Source organism: Aptenodytes patagonicus, chromosome 5, assembly GCF_965638725.1.
Source record: "Aptenodytes patagonicus chromosome 5, bAptPat1.pri.cur, whole genome shotgun sequence".
NCBI lineage: Eukaryota > Metazoa > Chordata > Aves > Sphenisciformes > Spheniscidae > Aptenodytes > Aptenodytes patagonicus.
In genome coordinates this window covers 68,125,730-68,143,898 of record NC_134953.1, presented here as the reverse complement: position 1 = coordinate 68,143,898, position 18,169 = coordinate 68,125,730, and the positions used below count along the sequence as shown (strand labels likewise).

Genomic DNA, 18,169 nt, shown 5'->3' with positions numbered 1-18,169 from the left:
CAAGGCAAGATGGCGGCGCCCGATGGGGCGGACGTAGGGCAAGATGGCGGCGCCCATGCCGCGTACGGAGGAGAGAGGAGCAGGGCAAGATGGCGGCGCACAGAGAGGGCGGGGCAAGATGGCGGCGTACGGAGAGGCGGGACTACGGCAAGATGGCGGCGCCGGCGGGGCGGGGCGGGGCGGGGCGGGGCGGGCGGCCTCGGGAGGCAACGGGGGGGCTGGGGAGCGGCGCAGGAGGATGGAAGGCGGCGAGCGGCACCTGTGAGTAACTGGGGCCGGGGAGGGGCGGCTCCCCGGCCTCCTAGTGCGTTGAGGTGGGGGCATGCACCGGGGCCTGCACGGGGGACACTAGTGTGGCCCTGGGGACGGTGCTCTGGCACAGGGGTCCTGTAATGGAGACAACCGGTGTGGCCCTGGGGACGGTGCTCTGGCACTGGGGTCCTGTACTGGGGACACTGGTGTGGCCCTGGGGACGGTGCTCTAGCGCTGGGGTCCTGTACTGGGGACACTGGTGTGGCCCTGGGGACGGTGCTCTGGCACAGGGGTCCTGTAATGGAGACAACTGGTGTGGCTCTGGGGACGGTGCTCTGGCACTGGGGTCCTGTACTGGGGACACTGGTGTGGCCCTGGGGACGGTGCTCTAGCGCTGGGGTCCTGTACTGGGGACACTGGTGTGGCCCTGGGGACACTGGTGAGGCACTGGTCTGGCCCTGGGGATACGGTGCTGGCGCCAGAGTCCTGCACTGTGAGGCGCTGGGGTGGCTGATCCCGCACTGGTGAGGCACTGGGAATACTGATCCTGCACTGGGATGGATCAGCAGGGCCACTGGTGTGGCAGTGAAGTCACTGGTCCCACACTGGAGGTTTTGGGGACTTTGTCCCTGTGGCTCCCGCCCGTCACAGCAGGATGGTGCTGGCTGTCCCCCGCGGTTGTCCGGGGTCCCTGTCCCTGGGGCAGGCCAGGCTCCAGCAGCCCCTTGGCGGTGACACCACAGGGGGGAGGTTGGGGACGCATGGTTGCTACCTCGGTGGGCGCCTGGGCCTCTGGAGGCTGCATGGCACAGATAGGGTCTGGGGACGCTGGTGGCAGGGCTGTCCGCTCCTGCGCCCCGCTGGCCCTGAATATCTCCAGGCGGGAGCAACTGCTGGCCCTGATAACTTAATCTCACAGGGCCCTGGGCCGGGCATCGCCTCTCCCTGGGGAGGGCCCCATGATCCCCAGCAGGAAGAGGCCCTGGACCATGATGGGGAGCATTTGTCACATTTGTCACAGCTGGGCACAAGCCCTTTCCTGCAGTCACCGGCAGGGGAGGGGGGATGAGCCGCTGCCCTGGCACCCCCTGCCACCAGCCGTGGGGATCTGGCAGGACACCCGGACCCCTTGTGGGTGACAACCCATATCTGCTCTTTTGTCCGCAGCCCCAAGGGCTTCCCCAAGCTGAAGAATGACACGTTCCTGCGAGCGGCACGTGGGGAGGAGACGGAGCACACCCCGGTGTGGTGTATGCGGCAGGCGGGGCGCTACCTGCCCGGTGAGCAGGTGGAAGTGGGGGGGGCCAGCAAGGGGGGCCTGGTGTGCACCCCGTAACACTCGTGCTGGTCCCTTGCAGAGTTTCGGGAGACTCGGGCAGCGCAGGATTTCTTCGCCACTTGCCGGAGCCCCAAATTGTGCTGTGAGCTGACGCTGCAGGTGAGTATCCCCCGGGGGGTCTGTATGTCCCCTCTGTCCACCCAGATGGGGACGGGGAGAAACCTTGGGTCTGGCCACCCTGGGTGGCCCCAGTGAGTTGTGCAGCTCTTGGGGATCTCACTGCCCCATGTGCTTGTCTAGGTCCTCCATGGGGAGGGGGTCCTAGCCCCTCACTGACGCTGCCTCTTCCCCTCCGCAGCCGCTCAGACGATTCCCCCTGGATGCTGCCATCATCTTCTCCGACATCTTGGTGGTGCCCCAGGTGAGAGCCATGGCTGGTGGTGAGGAGCAGTGGCTGGGGATGGGGCTGGGTTTGAGGCCGCCCCATTCCTGCTTCTTCCATTCTTCCCTGTCCCCAGGCACTGGGCATGGAGGTTGTCATGGTTCCCGGCAAAGGACCCGTGTTCACAGAGCCCCTGAAGGAGGTGGAGGATCTACTGAAACTGCGACAGAAGGTGGACGTGACTGCAGAGCTGGGTTATGTCTTCCAGGCCATCACGCTGACACGACACAGCCTGGAGGGCAGGGTGCCCCTTATCGGCTTCTCCGGGGCGCCTGTGAGTGATGTGGCTCCTCCATGTGGGCTTCCCAGCTGGGCTTCTCTGTTCACTCTTTTAGAGTGACACCGGCCATGACGCTCCCAGGGCTGTGGGTGCTATAGGGGTGCATAGGTGGGGGACATTCAATGCAGGAGCAGCTGTGCCCCAGGCTCTGTGGTGCTCACAGGTCCTACCTTCAGCACTGTGGCCGGCCCCTCGTGTCTTCTTCCGTCTCCATCACCCTCCTCACTCCGCTCCTCTCCTTTCCGCAGTGGACGCTCATGTCCTACATGATTGAAGGTGGTGGCTCCACTACAATGGCCAAGGCCAAGAGCTGGCTCTACCGTCACCCCGAGGCAAGCCACCGACTGTTGCGGCTGCTGGCTGATGTCATCACTGACTACCTGGTGGGGCAGGTGGCTGCTGGAGCGCAGGTGTGTCCTGGGGCATAGGGACAGGGCCAGGCAGGAAGGCAGGGACTGGGGACAGGGAGCAGAGAGGGTCCAGCTTCTGGGAGGAGGAGGAGGGACTGAGGTGCAGCTCTCCCAGCCCCATGTCCCTGGCAGGCGCTCCAGCTGTTTGAGTCCCATGCGGGGCACCTGGGCCCGGAGCAGTTTCAGGACTTTGCCCTGCCTTACATCCGAGACATCGCCCAGGCTGTCAAGAGCAAGCTAAAGGAGGAGGCGCTGCCCCTGGTGCCCATGGTGAGTCGGGGCTGCCTGGGTTGACCTTGGCATCTGGGGGCTGCTGGAGAGGGGTGCATCCCCTGGTACCTGCCTCCCCCGGTCTAGCCTGTGGAGAGGGGCCTGACCCATAGCAGAGTTACTGCCCGTCTCCTCCCTCCCCAGATCATCTTTGCGAAGGATGCGCACTACGCGCTGCGTGATCTGGCCCATGCCGGTTACGAGGTGGTCGGTCTCGACTGGACCATCCGGCCCCAGGAAGCTCGGTAAGAGTCTGGCAGAGCGCTCAGGTGCCCGGGCAGCACCCTGGGCTCAGTACCCTGACCTCTTCCTCTGCCCTGAGCCACCCCAGGCCTGGAGATTTCTGCTCCAGAGGTGGGGATAGTTGGGCCCCCATGCTCCATAGAGCTCACAGCAACCAGGGGCTGCACTGAGGGGTCCTGTGTGCCCTGAGGTGGGGGCTGCAGGCACCCAGCTGCCCCCAGACTCTGCACCACACGCAACAACTCACTTGCTTCCTCCCTGCTGCAGTGCACAGACAGGGAAAGATGTCACCCTGCAAGGAAACCTGGATCCCTGTGCTCTCTACGCACCCAAGGTGAGCCGTGGCCATCGCCAGCAACGGGCACTGGTTCCAGCCTCCTGCCTGGTGTGATTTAAGCCGGCAGGCAGCTAAATACCACACAGCTGTTCACTCACTCCCCTCCCCCCCCCGAGTGGGATGGGGGAGAGAATCGGGGGGGGGGGGGGGGGGGAAGTAAAATTCATGGGTTGATATAAAGACAGTTTAATAGGACAGAAAAGGAAGGGAAAATAATAATAATGATAAAAGATTATACAAAATAAGTGATGCACAATGCAATTGCTTACCACCTGCCGACCAATGCCCAGCCAGTTCCTGAGCAGCAGTCACCACCCCTCCAGCTAACTCCCCCCAGTTTATGTACTGAGCATGACGTCACACGGTATGGAATGTCCCTTTGGCCAGTTTGGGTCAGCTGTCCTGGCTGTGTCCCCTCCCAGCTTCTCGCTGGCAGGGCACAAGAAGCTGAAAAGTCCTTGACGAGTGTAAGCACTACTTAGCAACAACTAAAACATCGTTGCGTTATCAACATTATTCTCATACTAAATCCAAAACACAGCACTGTACCAGCTACTAGGAAGAACATTAACTCTATCCCAGCCAAAACCAGGACACTGCCTCAGTTTCCCCACCTGCAGTGCTGGCTCATGTCCCAGCAGTCCCCCAGGCTGGCTGGGGACTGATGGGGGTGGAGTACCCTGGGCTGGATGGGGCTGACACGTGGTTTCCCACTGTGCCTACAGGAGAAGATTGGCGAGCTGGTGAAGAAGATGCTGGAGGGTTTTGGGACCCAACGCTACATCGCCAACCTGGGCCACGGCCTCTATCCCGACATGAGCCCCGAGCACGTGGGTGCCTTCGTTGAGGCTGTGCATGCTCATTCACGCCACATCAACAAGCACAGCTGAGCCTGAGGGCTTGGGGACAGGACTCCAGTTTGGGCACAGTCACCCCAAGTAGTGTGTTGTCACAGGGCTCGCTCCAGGCTGAGCTGCAGCATTAAACCAGCTCCTTCTCTGCAGCAGCCGTGTGGCTCTGGCTAGGGGGATGGGGAACTGGACAGCCCTGGAGAAGATGGGCAGTGACAGCAGCCTGGCAGTGGGGCATGTGAGGTCAGGGGAACCCCTGAGCCCTGTCCTACAGGTCAGAATGGGGAAACAGGGGTGCCAGCAAAGTGAGGGGGATGCCTCTTCGTTCCAGGCTGCACAGTGTTGTGCCAAGGGCTTGCGACAGAGGATGTGAGCCCAGAGCACAACAGGCATCTCCTGGCACTACGGATGCACTCAGCCCTGCTAGGGGAGATGGGCTGCCTGAGGCTGGCAGGGTCACAGCCTGGGAGCTGGGGGCTCGCAGCCCACTGCTGCCACAGGCTCAGCGTGAGCCATGCCATGGTCCTGCTCAGGTGGGAATAGGCAACGTGACATCATCCCAGGGCATCCCCAAGTAGGTGGGAGACCCAGCAGGACTCACCTGGGGGACAGCTGGCCACATGGCAGGAGCCCTCAAGACACAAGCACCACCAGCACCCTGCTACACTGGCTGGGGTGGCAGCAGAGACACCATGGCCCTAGCACTGCCATTGCCCTCCTCCAGCTCCCAGAGCCTCTTTGGGACCATCCCACTGGTTCTGGAGATCTCTCTCACGCACACCTCCCCATCTCTTCTGATCCTCGGGGCCAAGTCTGCCTCGGGCTCAGCAAACCCTGCAGAAAGCAGCCCAGGGTGCTGCAATACCCAGGAACCCTGGGTTATGACACCATGCCACCCCATCCCACACTGCAGCACACTCACCGCGGTCCAGGCTGGCTGTAGGATGGATCAAGACATGGGCACCAACAGTGCTCTAGCTGGCACAGATGGGGCAGTGCCACCAGGGTGGGCAGGGACCTGCTGACGCTGAGCGTGGCAGCGAATTGCACCCTAAAGCAGCCAGGGTGCCTTGCCACTGCTCCGTCCCCCTCCCTTGGGGCACAGGAGCTGGGTACCGTAGGGGGCTGCGATGCCACCTCCTCCCCGGGGCTCTGCCCTGCTTGCATCACCCACAACACCAGACTGCCCAGCAAGCATAGTGACCCCTCCGACTTCAGAGAAAGGCAGTAGAGATACGGGTGGTAATGTTCATCCCTTTTATTATTAAACATCAGATGAAGAGGTCGCACACACACATACACGCACGCACGCAAAAAAAAAAAAAAACAACAAAACAAAAAAGGAGGGGGGGGGGGGGGAGAGAAACAGACTGGTTGAAGACCGCTATTTCAGTGGCAACAGAGACCGAGTACAATTAGTTTCCTGGCCGGAGTGCGGACACAAGTCACTTGCCAAAAAATTAAAAGTCAAACCAGACAGCAGATAACTAGCCCATGTTCTCTAACTACAAGTCACCGTCCAGACCAGCCCTGGCCCCCCTCAGCCCTCCCGACCCGCTGGCAAAGAAATGAAGCAAAACCGAAGAGCTGCCGGCCCGGGGCTGGAGAGTCTGCCCCTGGCGCGGGGTGAAGCCGGGAAGGGCTGAGCGTTGGTTGCACCACAGAGCCAGGAAGCAGAATGGTGCGGGGAGGCGGCACGGCTGCACCTGCCCCCCCTCCCTCCCCAGGAGCCGGGGAGCCCTGGTGCCCGCACGCCCGCCCAGGCACCTCGCACGCCTGCGCCTGCTGGGAGATGGCTCCGTATGAGGCGATGGGCTCATGTCCTCCATCGCCAGCATCCATGTGCATCCGAGCGAGTGTCACCCCGAGTCCCTTCCTTCGCTGTCCTCAAGCGCTGGGCTGCCGCTCCTCCTTCCGTCCGTCCGTCCGTCCCAGGGCTGCGAGTCGAGTGGACGTTCGCCTCCCCCCACACCCTTCTCGCTGCCGACGATGCTGTGGGAACCTGAGAAATGTTCGCGTGCCTCCTCCTCTTTTTGTCTGTGGTTTTGTTTTGTGTGGTTTTTTTAAATAATAGTTATAATAATAATAATAATAATAGCAATAATAAAAATAATCGCCCCAGCCCACGACAATTTCAAGTATCCCCCAAATAAAAGACAGAATTATAAATAATTATAACTTTACAATTTAATAATTGACACATATACTATAGTATTTACAGTATCATAAATGCTTTTTTTTTTGTGTTACTTTTAGTAAGCAATCCCTGAGAACAGTTACTTTAACTTGTTTTTATTGAAGTATCTTCACAAATAGAGGAGTTTGCATGTCTCGGGCGGGCGGGAGAAGCGCTCTGCAAAGCCATCGCTTTTGGTGACGCATGAGGTTCTAGTGTTGCGGGTTTCTTTGCTCACTCGCACTTTTTTTTTCTTTTTTTTTCTTTTTTTTTTTTTTTCCTCTTTTTTCTTTTAATTCCCCATGTAATTTTAAAGATTTTTGCACTTTGCAACCTTCGGATCCCTCCAGCGACCACTTCCTTCAGGAAAGAGGTATTAGATTTCCAGGTTAGCTTTTGGTATTGGCAAGGGAGGGCAGGGGGCTGAGCGAACCATCCTTTTTCCCCATGGTTGCCTTTTGGTTTGTGCCCAAGGAATCTCTGGATCCTCTCAGCGTGTGAAATGGTTAAATCCAAGAAAGAAAAAAATAAAAAACAAAAAAGAAAGAAAACAAAAAAAAGAAACAGAAGACCAGAACAGAGCAGCCTCTGCCGATGGGGGGGAAGGTGATCTCTGTTTTCCTTCCTTTTCTTCTCTCCCGAGTCCCCGTGCTGCAGCCGGACCCTGCCAGTGAGCGTGGCGGGGGCCGGGGCTCACCCAAACCGTTCCCGCACCAGCAGCATCAGTTTTTTCTTGCCTTTGTAGATTTGTTTGAGATTGTCAATGAACTGGGCAAACTGTATGTGCCCGTCCTGCGCCAGGAGGAAGGTCTCCCTGGCCTTGCTGAGGAACTCGATGAACTCCCCGTAGTGCCGCGGGCTGATGTGGGTGAGCCGGGAGTGGGTGGTGTTGATGTAGGCGCTTATCGTCGCGTCCAGCAGCTGTCGCAGGGGGGCTTTGTCGGTGGACATCAGCTTCCCCGAGTTCCTGCGGCCGGGGATGCCGGCCAGCCCTGGGGCCGTCATGGTGCAGCGGCGAAGGATGTCCGAGAGCACCGTGGCACAGTGCACGCTCTTCACTACCAGTGGGATGATGGCCGCCAGCTCGTTTTTGCCCAAAGAGTGGCTCAAGGCGCAGGCCCAGAGCACATCGTTGATGGCTGGATGCGTGTCCTGATTGTAGGCCAGGTTGAGATGTGTCATGGCCAGCGAGGCCAGTTTGAACGCCCGGAGCGGGTAGCCCCGGTGCTCCATGTAGCGGGCGATGGTGAAGAGCTGGGTGTAGGTCATGCCGGTGGAGGCGGCGTCGATGACGATCTGGTAGGCGGTCTCGAAGGCGATGTGGTCCTTCTCGCAGAGGGTCAGGGCAGACAGGGCGCAGTTCTGTGGGTCCTTCATGGCGCACTGCAGAGCCAGGGTGCGGGCACAGCTGGCCAGCTCTTCCCGCTGCGGGTAGTCCAGGCTCAGGCGCAGGATGGTGTTGTGGGACATCACCGTGGCTGCCACGATGCTGGTGGCTTCCGTGGGGGTGAACAGCGAGTACCAGCTCTGCAGGATGCTCACCAGGGCCCTCACCCCTGCAAGAAAACACTGGGATCTCAGCACATCCCTGGAGCACAGCTCAGATCATGGGGCTCCTCCGAGTCCCCCAGTGCCCAGAGCAAGGGCAAAGCCAGCCCGCAGCAGTGCTGAGCCACTGCCTCTGCTCCAACAGGGACAGGGCGGAGGGGGACAGGCAGAGGCTACCCTGTTTGGCCGTGCTGCAGGGCACAGCGAACACCGCTGGCTTGGCCTGGGGGTACAGGGGACCTGTCCCAGTCCCGAACCCAGCCACCATTGTGGCCCCAAGCCCTGCCAGCTGGCACTCTGGGGTGCATCCAGTTACCCAGGAAGAAATGGGAGGCTCAGGAGAGCTCAGACACCCAGGGCTATGAATGACCCCGGGATGTCCGTGCCCACCCCGCTCCCACCGGACGCGGGCCGGTTCTGCCCGGCACGGCAAGGCACTCACCCACTTCGGTAGCACATGTCACCAGCCACCTCACCATCTCCCGCCGCCGCCAGTTCAGGGTGGACAGGGTCATGCGCATCACCTGCAAGGCAAACCCGGGGTGTCCGGCCCAGCCCATGGGGCTCCACCAAAGCCACCCAACACCATGGCGCTCCCCAAAAATCCCCCTGGCCCAGCTGGCTACCCACTCCCTGGTGCCGCCTCGCCTCCACCCAAACCTCAGCAGGCACAGGGGCCTCCCAGGGCTGAGCTCCCCAGCTCAGGGCCATGCAGGGATGAATTTACTCCTTCCATGGGGGACCATCTGCTTGGTGGAAGACCACCATGCTGCAGCATGAGGGGCAGAAGGGCTGCCGGCATCCCCCACACCATCCTGTACCTGGAGCCCCAGCTCCAGCGCCACGTTGAGCAGCGTTGTGTCCGAGTTGCTGTCGGCCGGCGTGGCAATCTTGAACGCATCTTGGGCCAGCTTGAAGATCAAGGAGGAGGAGTGGATGTTCTTCTGGATGGCCTCCAGCACCGTGCGTAGGCGCAGCATGTCCCCTGGGTGCAGGAAAGGACGGTCAGATGGCTTGGCCTCCCCCCACCTTGCCCCCGAGCCCTATCTCCTGCCTGCACCGGGTGGTGAGCAGCCCCTTCAGCATGGTCAGCCCCTCTGGACACGCACGTGGCAGGATGCACAGAGATGCTGGATCAGGCCCTGCAGTCCAACAGCAAAATGGGGCATCCTCCCCAGGAGGTGACACATCCTACAGCACCCATCCTTGCTGAAGACCATCCTCTCATGGAGAGGACAAACAACCCTGAGTGATCCCAGATATGTCCTGGAGCATTAGCAGACATCTCCAGGCACCTGGACGTTCTACCCTGGGCTCAAGTTTGAAAGCTGTAAAGCAGCCTTTTCCCGACAAAGGAGGGGTTTGGGGAGATGCTCAGTGCTGAACGGCTGCATAAAGGCCAGTCTTCATTTAGGAATGTTAAAAAGAAGAAACGCTGTTTGCTGCACACGTACTGTCTTGCCTAGTAAGTCCCTTCCCACCACAAGGCTAGCAAAGGCCGGGCCAGGGTCACCCGGAATCGCTGCAGAGGCTCAGTCCTGGATGCCCCAGGTCAGGCACGCAGCTCTCGTAACCGAGACAGGCTGAGATACCCCCCAAAGAAGGGGGTTCCTGGCACAACACCCAGTGACGCTGTGGAACTCCTGCCACAGGAAGCCGCGGGTGCTAGAGGGATACGTGATGGCATTGGGAAATGGGGCAGGATCTTGGAAGAGAGACCTATCAAGGTGTATTAGTATCATGATCCTGCATCTGGGTTGGGAAATCCTCCTGTCAGCCCCTGTGGGACACAGGGTGGGGAGAGGGACCTTTGGTGTGGGTGCAGATCAGGGATGCCAACGTGCCACATGAGGTCCCTCTGCTTTGTTCCAGGTTCATGTTTCTACTCCCATAATTGTACACTGAGCAGATGAACCTCACACAAAGAAAACCAAATAACGCACATCAGCGTGAAAAACCTAGTGCTGCACCTGGGCATACACAGACTGATAGCTAGAGGTATCGCCTGCCACCCACAGCAGCCGCTTGCACTGCCACCAAAATCCAAGCCTCCCTAAAATGGCTCGCGGGGGCGCGGGTGACAGAGGCGTCGAGGACACAGGATCGCATCGAGACATGCTGCGGTGGGGGAACACCTAGGGAAGGGCATAGTGGGAAAAACAGATGTAATCCAATGGCCCTACAACCCCGGCATAAAAACCTCATCCCCATTAAGGGCTGAAAGGGAGAAGACACTAAGGATAAGCCACTTCCATCCAGGTGCCAGCTCTCCATCAGGGCACTGCAAGGCAGGGGCAGAACACCATCAGCCCTGGAAAAGCAGCCAAGAGGAGGAGGGCTGGAAGGAGAGAAGAGGCTGCCGAGGCAGCGAGGCTGGAGCTTGTTGATGGCTCATTTCCCCATCAGGCTGGCAGCACAGTTTGCTGGAGGCTGACGCAGACCGTGTGGGACAGCAGCAGGCAGTGGTAACTGCTCAGCTCGCCGGCCCTCGCAGGGTACAAGGCGCTCGCCGTCCCAGTGGGGTTGGTTTCTGGACAGAGAGTTGTTTAATGAAAAGCCCACAACACGAACCCACAGTATGTTGGGCAGGGCAGGCATGGTCCAGCATCACCCTGGGGCCCTACCCGGGATCCCCAGCGCTGCAGTCAGCATCCCTGCAGGGCTGCACACACCTCTTGGGAACCTCCTGTCCTGTGCTGCTGGATCACGAGCCTTGGGGCCCTTTGGGACCAGAGCCCTGGAGATCCCAGACTCTGTTGGGCTGCTCCGAGGCCAGCTCACCGTGCCCTGCCCGCAGTGGGCTGCCAGTGGGGCGCCCAGCCTGGTCTCTGCCAGCACTCGAGAAGCTCCCTCTTTTCTCCAGTAAAGTCCCTTTGACACTCTTGTGCGGCTCCGTCCCATCACCCCCATCCCAGAGCCTGCCCCCCACCAACCTTTGGCTGCCGTGAGCATGGTGGAGGCCAGCTCACACTGCTGTGACTCCAGGTGCCCCAGGGTGAACCAGCGTGGGTATCTGCTGGGGACCACCGAGACCAGGTGGTGGGGGTGAGTCACATCGCCGGACGGTGCCGTGGTCTCCAGGACAGGCAACCTGAAGGGTAAATGGGAAGCGGCAACATCAGACCTTGCCACAGCAGCCCCAGCCCAGCCGGCGGCTTCGCCTCCTCTCCCCAGGGCGCTGGCGAGGCGAGGCAAGGACTGCCTGCAGGCAGCTGCCCGCAGCACTGCCTTTGAAAGCATCCTGCTGCCATGCACGTGTGGGGGCTCTCAAGGCTGCGTGCTCAACACATGGGCACGGGGATCAATCTGAGCCTGACTTGAAAGGGGGAGAATGATCCGTGAAGTGATTTATAAACTTGTAAGGAAAAGCAGAAGCCAAAAAAAACCCCACCCCACCTCCAAAAAAAAAGCAAAATCCCTCCTCCCCTCCCGTTCCTTTCATGTCAGAGCGCCCGGCAGAACTCCTGACTTTATCATCTGGTTCTTCTTAAAACGCACGGTTATGATCAGAAGCGGCGGCACATTTCCCCAGGGTCTCTGCAGCCGGTTTGGGTTACCTGCTTGTGTGGGGATATCCAAAAGCCTGGAAAACCCAGGGGATAAGGAAGCCTAAGGAAAGGGAGCAGGATTCTCACGTCGCCAGCCATAGTGACAAAACTATGTTGGCTCTTAAACCCCTGAGTTGGTGCCGGTGTCACTAACTCGGTGGCCAGCCACGGCGTGCAGAAGGGAAATTGTCCCCCTGGACATGGAGAGCATCTAACCGTCTCTGCTCTCTTCACTTGCAGGCTTTGGGTACCCACAGGGCAGCAGAAGCCCAACCTTCCCAGCCCAGGTCAGAGACACCCCGATACAGGGGGTCCCAGCTGGGAGCAGGGGATGGGCACTGACACAGATGGTGAGGGAGCATCGTGCACCCCCAGGGCACTCAGTCCCATTCCTGCTCGGTGGCTGGAGGTCTTAGGTCTGGTGGGGCATGGTGTCCCCATGCACTGCAGAGACCCTTGGCTGCTCTTTTAGGTCTGGTTGTCCTCCTTAGCAGCTCCTCCCAGGACAGGGGGATTTCAGTATCTCCCCCGGCACTGGGGAGAGATGGCCCGTTTCACCGAGGAAATGCCACAAGAAAGATGATGCTCTGGGCTGGGACTTCTAATGGTGTCAGAGGGAGAGGGCACTGGGATGCTCTGGGGTTGATGGTCCTTCAAGCATTGACCCATTTGGGAAATTCCAGCCTTTTCAAGACCCATCCAGCCCCTGCCAAAAAACTGCAGTACACGGGCCGATGTCTGAGGGGTGTCACACACCAGGGAGGGAGATGGGGCAGCTCTCGGCATCGGCCATGTCCCCAATACCAGAGATGGAGCTGGTCTTTAATGGAGAACAGAGCACAACTGTGCTCTCCACCCGGCTCTGTGACATCCTGGAGCCCAGGGCAATCATCTGCCCATCTGTGCCGGGATACCAGCCCTTCCTGCAGGCAGGGAGGGCTGCAGGGTGCCCAAGGCCTGGCACACAGAAGGCAGATGACAGCACCATGCATGCCTGGGACCTGCTCCGGCGGAGGATGCCTGTCACCAGGACAGGCAGGTGGTGGTCCAGCCTGGGACGAGGGGATGGGCAGAGGGCTGGACCAGCAGACATTATCGGGCCCTTGCAAATCCCTACAGATGGGGCCTGAAAACCAGGAATCGCCCAGACAGAGAGCAGGAGTCTCTTTGCACTGCTGCTCGGTGCCCAGGCAGCCCTACAGGCTGCACAGCATGACCCCAGGGACGGCAAGCTCCAAGCCTGCCTCCGCTCCCATCCCTGCTCTAGGGTTGTAGAGCATCCTGGCTTCCCAGCGGAGCAGAGGAGGGAGGCAAAACAGGGGGGCAGAGACGGAATAAAACATGCACCAACCTCATGGCCCGCAAAGCCAGCTTGTACGCCAGGTCTGCATCATGGGGCAGCAGGGCAGAGAACAGGTATTTGGCAAAGGTGTGCATGGGGACGCTCTCACGGTGGATGACTTCTCCCAAGCCGCTGAAGGGACCACCTAGGCGGAAGCAGAGCCCGTCAGCCATAATTAGCATAGCAGGTTCCGTGGCTGGGGTTTGCACCATCCCAAAGCTTTGAGGATCTGCTCAGCAGCTCCCTGGTGCACTACTCAAGTTGGATCCAGGGCAAAGGGCTGCTCTTTCCTTTTCTAAACACTCTTCCAGGTCAAAAACCCTCAGAAACTGAGGCCACGTGCTTAGCACCCTTCTCCGTAACACCTCTGAGGTGGTCTCGCTCCAGGGATGTCAGCAAACCCTTGCTTTGCCAGATGATGGGGCAGAGCAGCCATCCTACAGACTCAGCACCACACCCACAGAGGAAGAAGCTAGGATGGGGTCAGCCAAGCGTAAACCTTGGAAAGGGCACCCCAGAGATGTTACCAGCACTCAGCTAAGACACAGAAGCCAGCTAGATGGACCGAGCCCCCACCTTCCAGCAGCAAGATGCACTGCTTCCGCAGAGTCTGCACCAGCACCGGGTCCAGCTCCAGGTCCTGCAGCCGGGCGATGATCTGCTCCTCATTGCGGCACACCTTGTCCTGGGCATAGAGACCTTCAGGCATCACCCTCTGCTGACCCATCCCCATCAGGGCCACCTCTAAGGCCAGGGATAGGTAGGACTCGCCGCTGTCTTGGCTGCCGGTCGCAACGGGCACGTGTTGATACACTGGGGGTTTGGAGTCCCCAGCATCTAGAAGAAAGGGGAGAGATGCAGCAAGGTTAGAAGAGCCTTCCTAGGTGGCAGAACCACGGCAGAGAGAAAAACCTCTCAACATGAGAAGCCAGACCCACGCTTCCCTTGCTGCCTGCCTTCAGTTACCCAGAGATGATGGATAAAAGGTCCCTGCAGGAGATGTGGGCTTCGCCCTCCTTCCTGCTCTCACTAGGAGATGCAGGAGACCTGAGACCTGTGCAACAGGGTGCACAGCTGACACCAGAGCCTTCCTGTGGGCTGGCATGCCTTGGCCCAGCTCTGCTAAGCCACTCTCCTGCTCTGCCCTGGCTGCAAACCAGACAAACTGGGTTAGGAAACCTCACTGGGAAAACTCAGGGCACTGACTCCCCCTCTCTGCACTGCAGCGCTGTCCTGGCTGCTCCTGCAAAGGTGGAGAGAGGGGAGATTCAGAGCCCAGGAGTCCCAAGCCCCAGACCTGTACCCAGGGTCTGCCCGCCAGGCTCGGTTCAGCCGCAGCCACCGGGAAGGGAGCCAGGAGGAGCGCTCGGTACCTGAAATTTCAAGGCAATTTTCCTCTTCTAATCTACAAGCTTCGGTCAGGGTGAGAAAGAGGCAGCCGATGGGGTTCAGAGGGTGGCCTACCCAGCCCTCCAAGTTGGTGATGGTTGTTGCTCCTCGCTGCAGCAGCTCTGCAAAAAAATGGAACAGAAAGACATTAAAAGTGAGGAATTTAAAGACAGGTTCTGCACCCAGAGGGCTCTCTGAGACCAGAGGCCTTTTCTTACCCCACGGCCTGGGACACGGGGACCTCCAGGGCCAACTCTGGCATGGTAGTTCACGAGGGCAAGGAGCAGCTCAGAGCAGCCACCATGTACACTGCCACAGACATCAGAGGGAGAAGGCACCCAACAAAAAAAGGCGCCCCTAAGGCCACATAAGATGCAGCAGCTTGTTCTCTGTTCCAGGAGGACACAAGGGACTGCAGAGTCCCAGGATGGGGTCTATAAAGTCAGACCTGCAGCTTATGGACTCATTTGTAATGGTGGCCTGAATGTTTTGGAAACACAAGCAGAAATCTCTCCAGAGATGACAAAGACTCCCAGTGAGTCTTAAAAGCTCCATCTTTTGATGATCTCAGGCTGGCTGAGCTAGCAAGGTCCCGGAGTCACTGACCACCAGCAGCACTGCAGTAACTGACTCCGGCTCCCTGCCAACTGCAATTGCAAAAGGAGAAACACTGAGCTTGCCTCCTGGTACAATTTACCCAGCAAATGCAAGGTGGAGGTAGCACACGCAGCCAGTTACTGCAGCTCTGCAGACAAGCAGCTCCTCTTTAATGCAGGCATCACCTGCCTGTGCAATCCTTACAGGCAGCCAGACACGGCAACAATGGGAAGAAGAACATCCCTACTCCAGCAGCCCGAAGACAGCACATGGGCACCTCTGTCCTTAGCATGTGGGTACCGACACAGTTTGGCTCAAGCAATCAGATGCATCAGTTTGTCTTTCTAGGGTGTGAGTAATCCCATCCAGCACTGCCCACCGTCAACCTCTGCTGCTCTGGATGGGGCAGCACTACCCTGTGAGGTGAAGAAGACTTTCTCAACCAGCTGGGACATGCCAGCCAGACCTCGTGAGACACTTCTCCCATAGCTCTACTCATACCTTTCTTCTGATGCTTATATATTTCCAGCTGCCTTTGCTGCTGCAGTCGCAGGGTGTTGATTATGGCAACAGTTAGTCGGAGAGCTTCTCTGGGATAGCCGTGGGAGCGCAAGGCATCCACCCGAGCACAGGCTGTCGGGACGTGTTCTGCAAGGCAAGGACAAACGCAGGGGCATGGCTGAGCCAGAAATTCACGGGATGGTACTGATGGGGGGAGAGAACCTGACAGCATCAGGCTTCAGGGCATTTTCTTCCACTGGTCTTCCCCATGCCCCAGCTAAACTCCTGCTCCCTGCCTTAACGTCATCCCTTTCTCCCTGCTCCTGGCAGGAATGCCTACCAGGAATATTAACGGGACTCCTACCATGTTCAACCCACAGCAGCCATGTCAGTACCTAAATCCCCACCTCCACAAACGTTATCTAGTGGAAGCATTTCCAACACGCCATTGCTGCAATACGACGGCTCCAAACACAGGCTGTTACATCCCTGCCACTCATTTCTCCTAAAATCTGCACAGCTTATGGTGATTTCTCTCATTGCTGTGCACCCAAACACTACTTGGCATCTCGTCCAACACCTCTCCCTGCTCTCATGGCACAGGTGATGATACATGGGGTGAGGCTGTGCATCCAGCACTGCGCTGGGGGCACTGGCAGATTTGGGGTGATGTTTTGAACTGCTTCCTTAACGCCTCCACGGAGCGAGCTCTGCAGACACCCCGTCTCTTCTGCAGCTCTCCTACCTGGTGTTTTATTATTAGGAACAGTTGCATGAAACCCCCCCAAAGACTCACAGTTGCTTAGGAATTCATCTGCTCCTGCTGCTCATTGCTCACCTGAAATCACAAGCAACTGTGGAGAGGATTATGACTGAGTGAGAAATTAGCAGGAGCAGATGACATGACATGCCGCATAACAAGCAGCGAAAATCCCATTTTCTTGCAAAATGTCCTACTGAGGGGGGGGGGTGGGGGGGGGGGGTGCGGGGAAGGCAAACACAGAAGATCTAAAATTATGGTAGAAGGATAATTTCTATTCCTGGAAGAGCTCAGAAAGCTTTGGAAATGCAGACAACCACCTCCACAAATGGGGTTTCCACGTCCTAAAGGTCACCCGCAAGGAATACACGAGGAAGAGGTTTCAGAACAACATCTGTAAAACAGCTTCTTGTTGCTCCCTCTATTCATTTGCTAAATGGATGAAATATTCAGCTTCTCGCTGAATTCATCACTGGAAGTTGCTGACAAATCACACTCCTCTCCCAGCGCTGAGTCCCTGAAGGGGTGCCAAGAAAGCGAAAGCGCAAAATCCAAGAATCATGGCAAATACATCAGAAAAATAACATGCACCAACCAGCTGGGCCAAAGGGCTCACCAGAACCCAGATTATGCTAGGGACAGGGGAGCTGTGGCCACCACGTCCCTGCTAGATGGAGTCCATGCAAACACTAACCCACCACCGCTGCCTGTGGCTGCGCGGGGAGGAGACCTGCTGCCTGCAGCTACACAAAACTCTTCCCAGAGTAGAAGTGTCCTCTCCTGCTTCAGCTAAGCTAGCAGAGGTGTACCAGCAGCTTTCGCATGGGCCCTTTTTAACTTATCTCCTGGCCTTAATAGCAACGTAGTGCCTGCTGCTCCGCAAACCACATCTCTGGATGACTTTAAATATTCTCTTCCCATTTGGCTGGGTGATGGCAGACCCCGGCTCCCGGAGTGGACGACAGTGCAGTGGTGGGTTTTGACCTGTTCCACATCCATACATTCACCTCTTGGGCTGTAGGGATGAGGCATGCACCCTCCTGGAGGTGTGTGGGGCTTGCGTCTCCTGTTTTGGGGTCAGCCTGAGGGCTGACAGCCACACCAGGCACCCCCCAAGCCTTTTGTCTCACTCGTTCTCATCCCAGACATGTAGTTGTTGAGGGCCTGCAGATCTGCCCAGGATCACGACTTTGCAGTAGAGAAGTTGTGTGGCTCGAGGTACATGGACTAAAGGTCTACAACACAGGAGGGTACTGGGCTTGACTGGCCTAGCTCATACAAGGCTTAATTGCACTGTCTGCTAATTGCCTTTAAGGGAAGACTAAAGAGAGGGTGAGAGCAGGGAAGAAAAAAATCCAGAGGATACAGCTGTGCTCCCCAGCCAACTCCCAAGAGACTTTAAGTGTCCAGTCCCCCTGTACTGGGAACAGTGAAAGCTTGCACTGGGGACAGCCAAACACTGGCAGGATGAAATAGGAGATGACAAGCCTGGTCCAAGCTGCCCAAGGGGAACCCAGACTGTAAAGATGTGGGGCTTGCTATAAGGACTGTGGCTGGGGGGTGGGAGGGCATCAAGTTCTTCTGCTCGCCCTACTCCTCAGGTAAGGGCCAGGGAGGCACTTTCAATCTAGGATGCAGAAGCTTTCAAGGACCCAGGGTAGCAACGCTTCTTTGATGCCTTGGGTGGCTCTCCTCCACTAGCAACCCTATCCACCCAGGCCATGCAAGGGGCTGCTGGTTTGGACGCTCACCTAGCCACAGCGGCTGCCCCTGGGAGTTGAAGAGGAGGCTCTCACCCTCCCGCTGGTAGGAGGGAGACACGTAGAAGTCACTGCTAATGATGCGCTGCAGGTGGCTGTCCTGCCAGTGGAGGTCACAGCCCTCGATCGCCCGGGTGAACACAGTTCGTCTGGGCCTGGCCAGCGAGTCTGCAAAGAAAAAAAA

The 18,169-nt window shown here is 58.2% G+C and overlaps 2 protein-coding genes across 2 annotated transcripts in view; one reads left to right on the top strand and one right to left on the bottom strand.

Moving 5' to 3' along the window:
• The first annotated feature begins 43 nt into the window (after positions 1-43).
• Positions 44-4,516, top strand: UROD (uroporphyrinogen decarboxylase). The gene is given in 13 exon segments (XM_076340340.1): positions 44-95; positions 98-139; positions 142-164; positions 167-261; positions 1,420-1,532; positions 1,611-1,690; positions 1,890-1,952; positions 2,050-2,247; positions 2,502-2,663; positions 2,796-2,933; positions 3,078-3,178; positions 3,444-3,510; positions 4,239-4,516. Coding segments are annotated over 13 exon segments (1,299 nt in total). The 3' UTR covers positions 4,404-4,516.
• A 1,091-nt stretch (positions 4,517-5,607) lies between these two features.
• ZSWIM5 (zinc finger SWIM-type containing 5) overlaps positions 5,608-18,169 on the bottom strand; it is a 101,799-nt gene continuing 89,237 nt past the window's right edge. The window contains exons 6-14 of the mRNA XM_076340339.1: positions 17,977-18,153; positions 15,466-15,612; positions 14,352-14,489; positions 13,555-13,815; positions 12,988-13,123; positions 11,022-11,179; positions 8,910-9,073; positions 8,531-8,612; positions 5,608-8,096 (exon numbers count right to left, since the gene is read on the bottom strand). Coding sequence (XP_076196454.1) covers positions 7,234-8,096; positions 8,531-8,612; positions 8,910-9,073; positions 11,022-11,179; positions 12,988-13,123; positions 13,555-13,815; positions 14,352-14,489; positions 15,466-15,612; positions 17,977-18,153 — 2,126 coding nt within the window. The 3' untranslated portion in view covers positions 5,608-7,233. The remainder of the gene's footprint in view (positions 8,097-8,530; positions 8,613-8,909; positions 9,074-11,021; positions 11,180-12,987; positions 13,124-13,554; positions 13,816-14,351; positions 14,490-15,465; positions 15,613-17,976; positions 18,154-18,169) is intronic.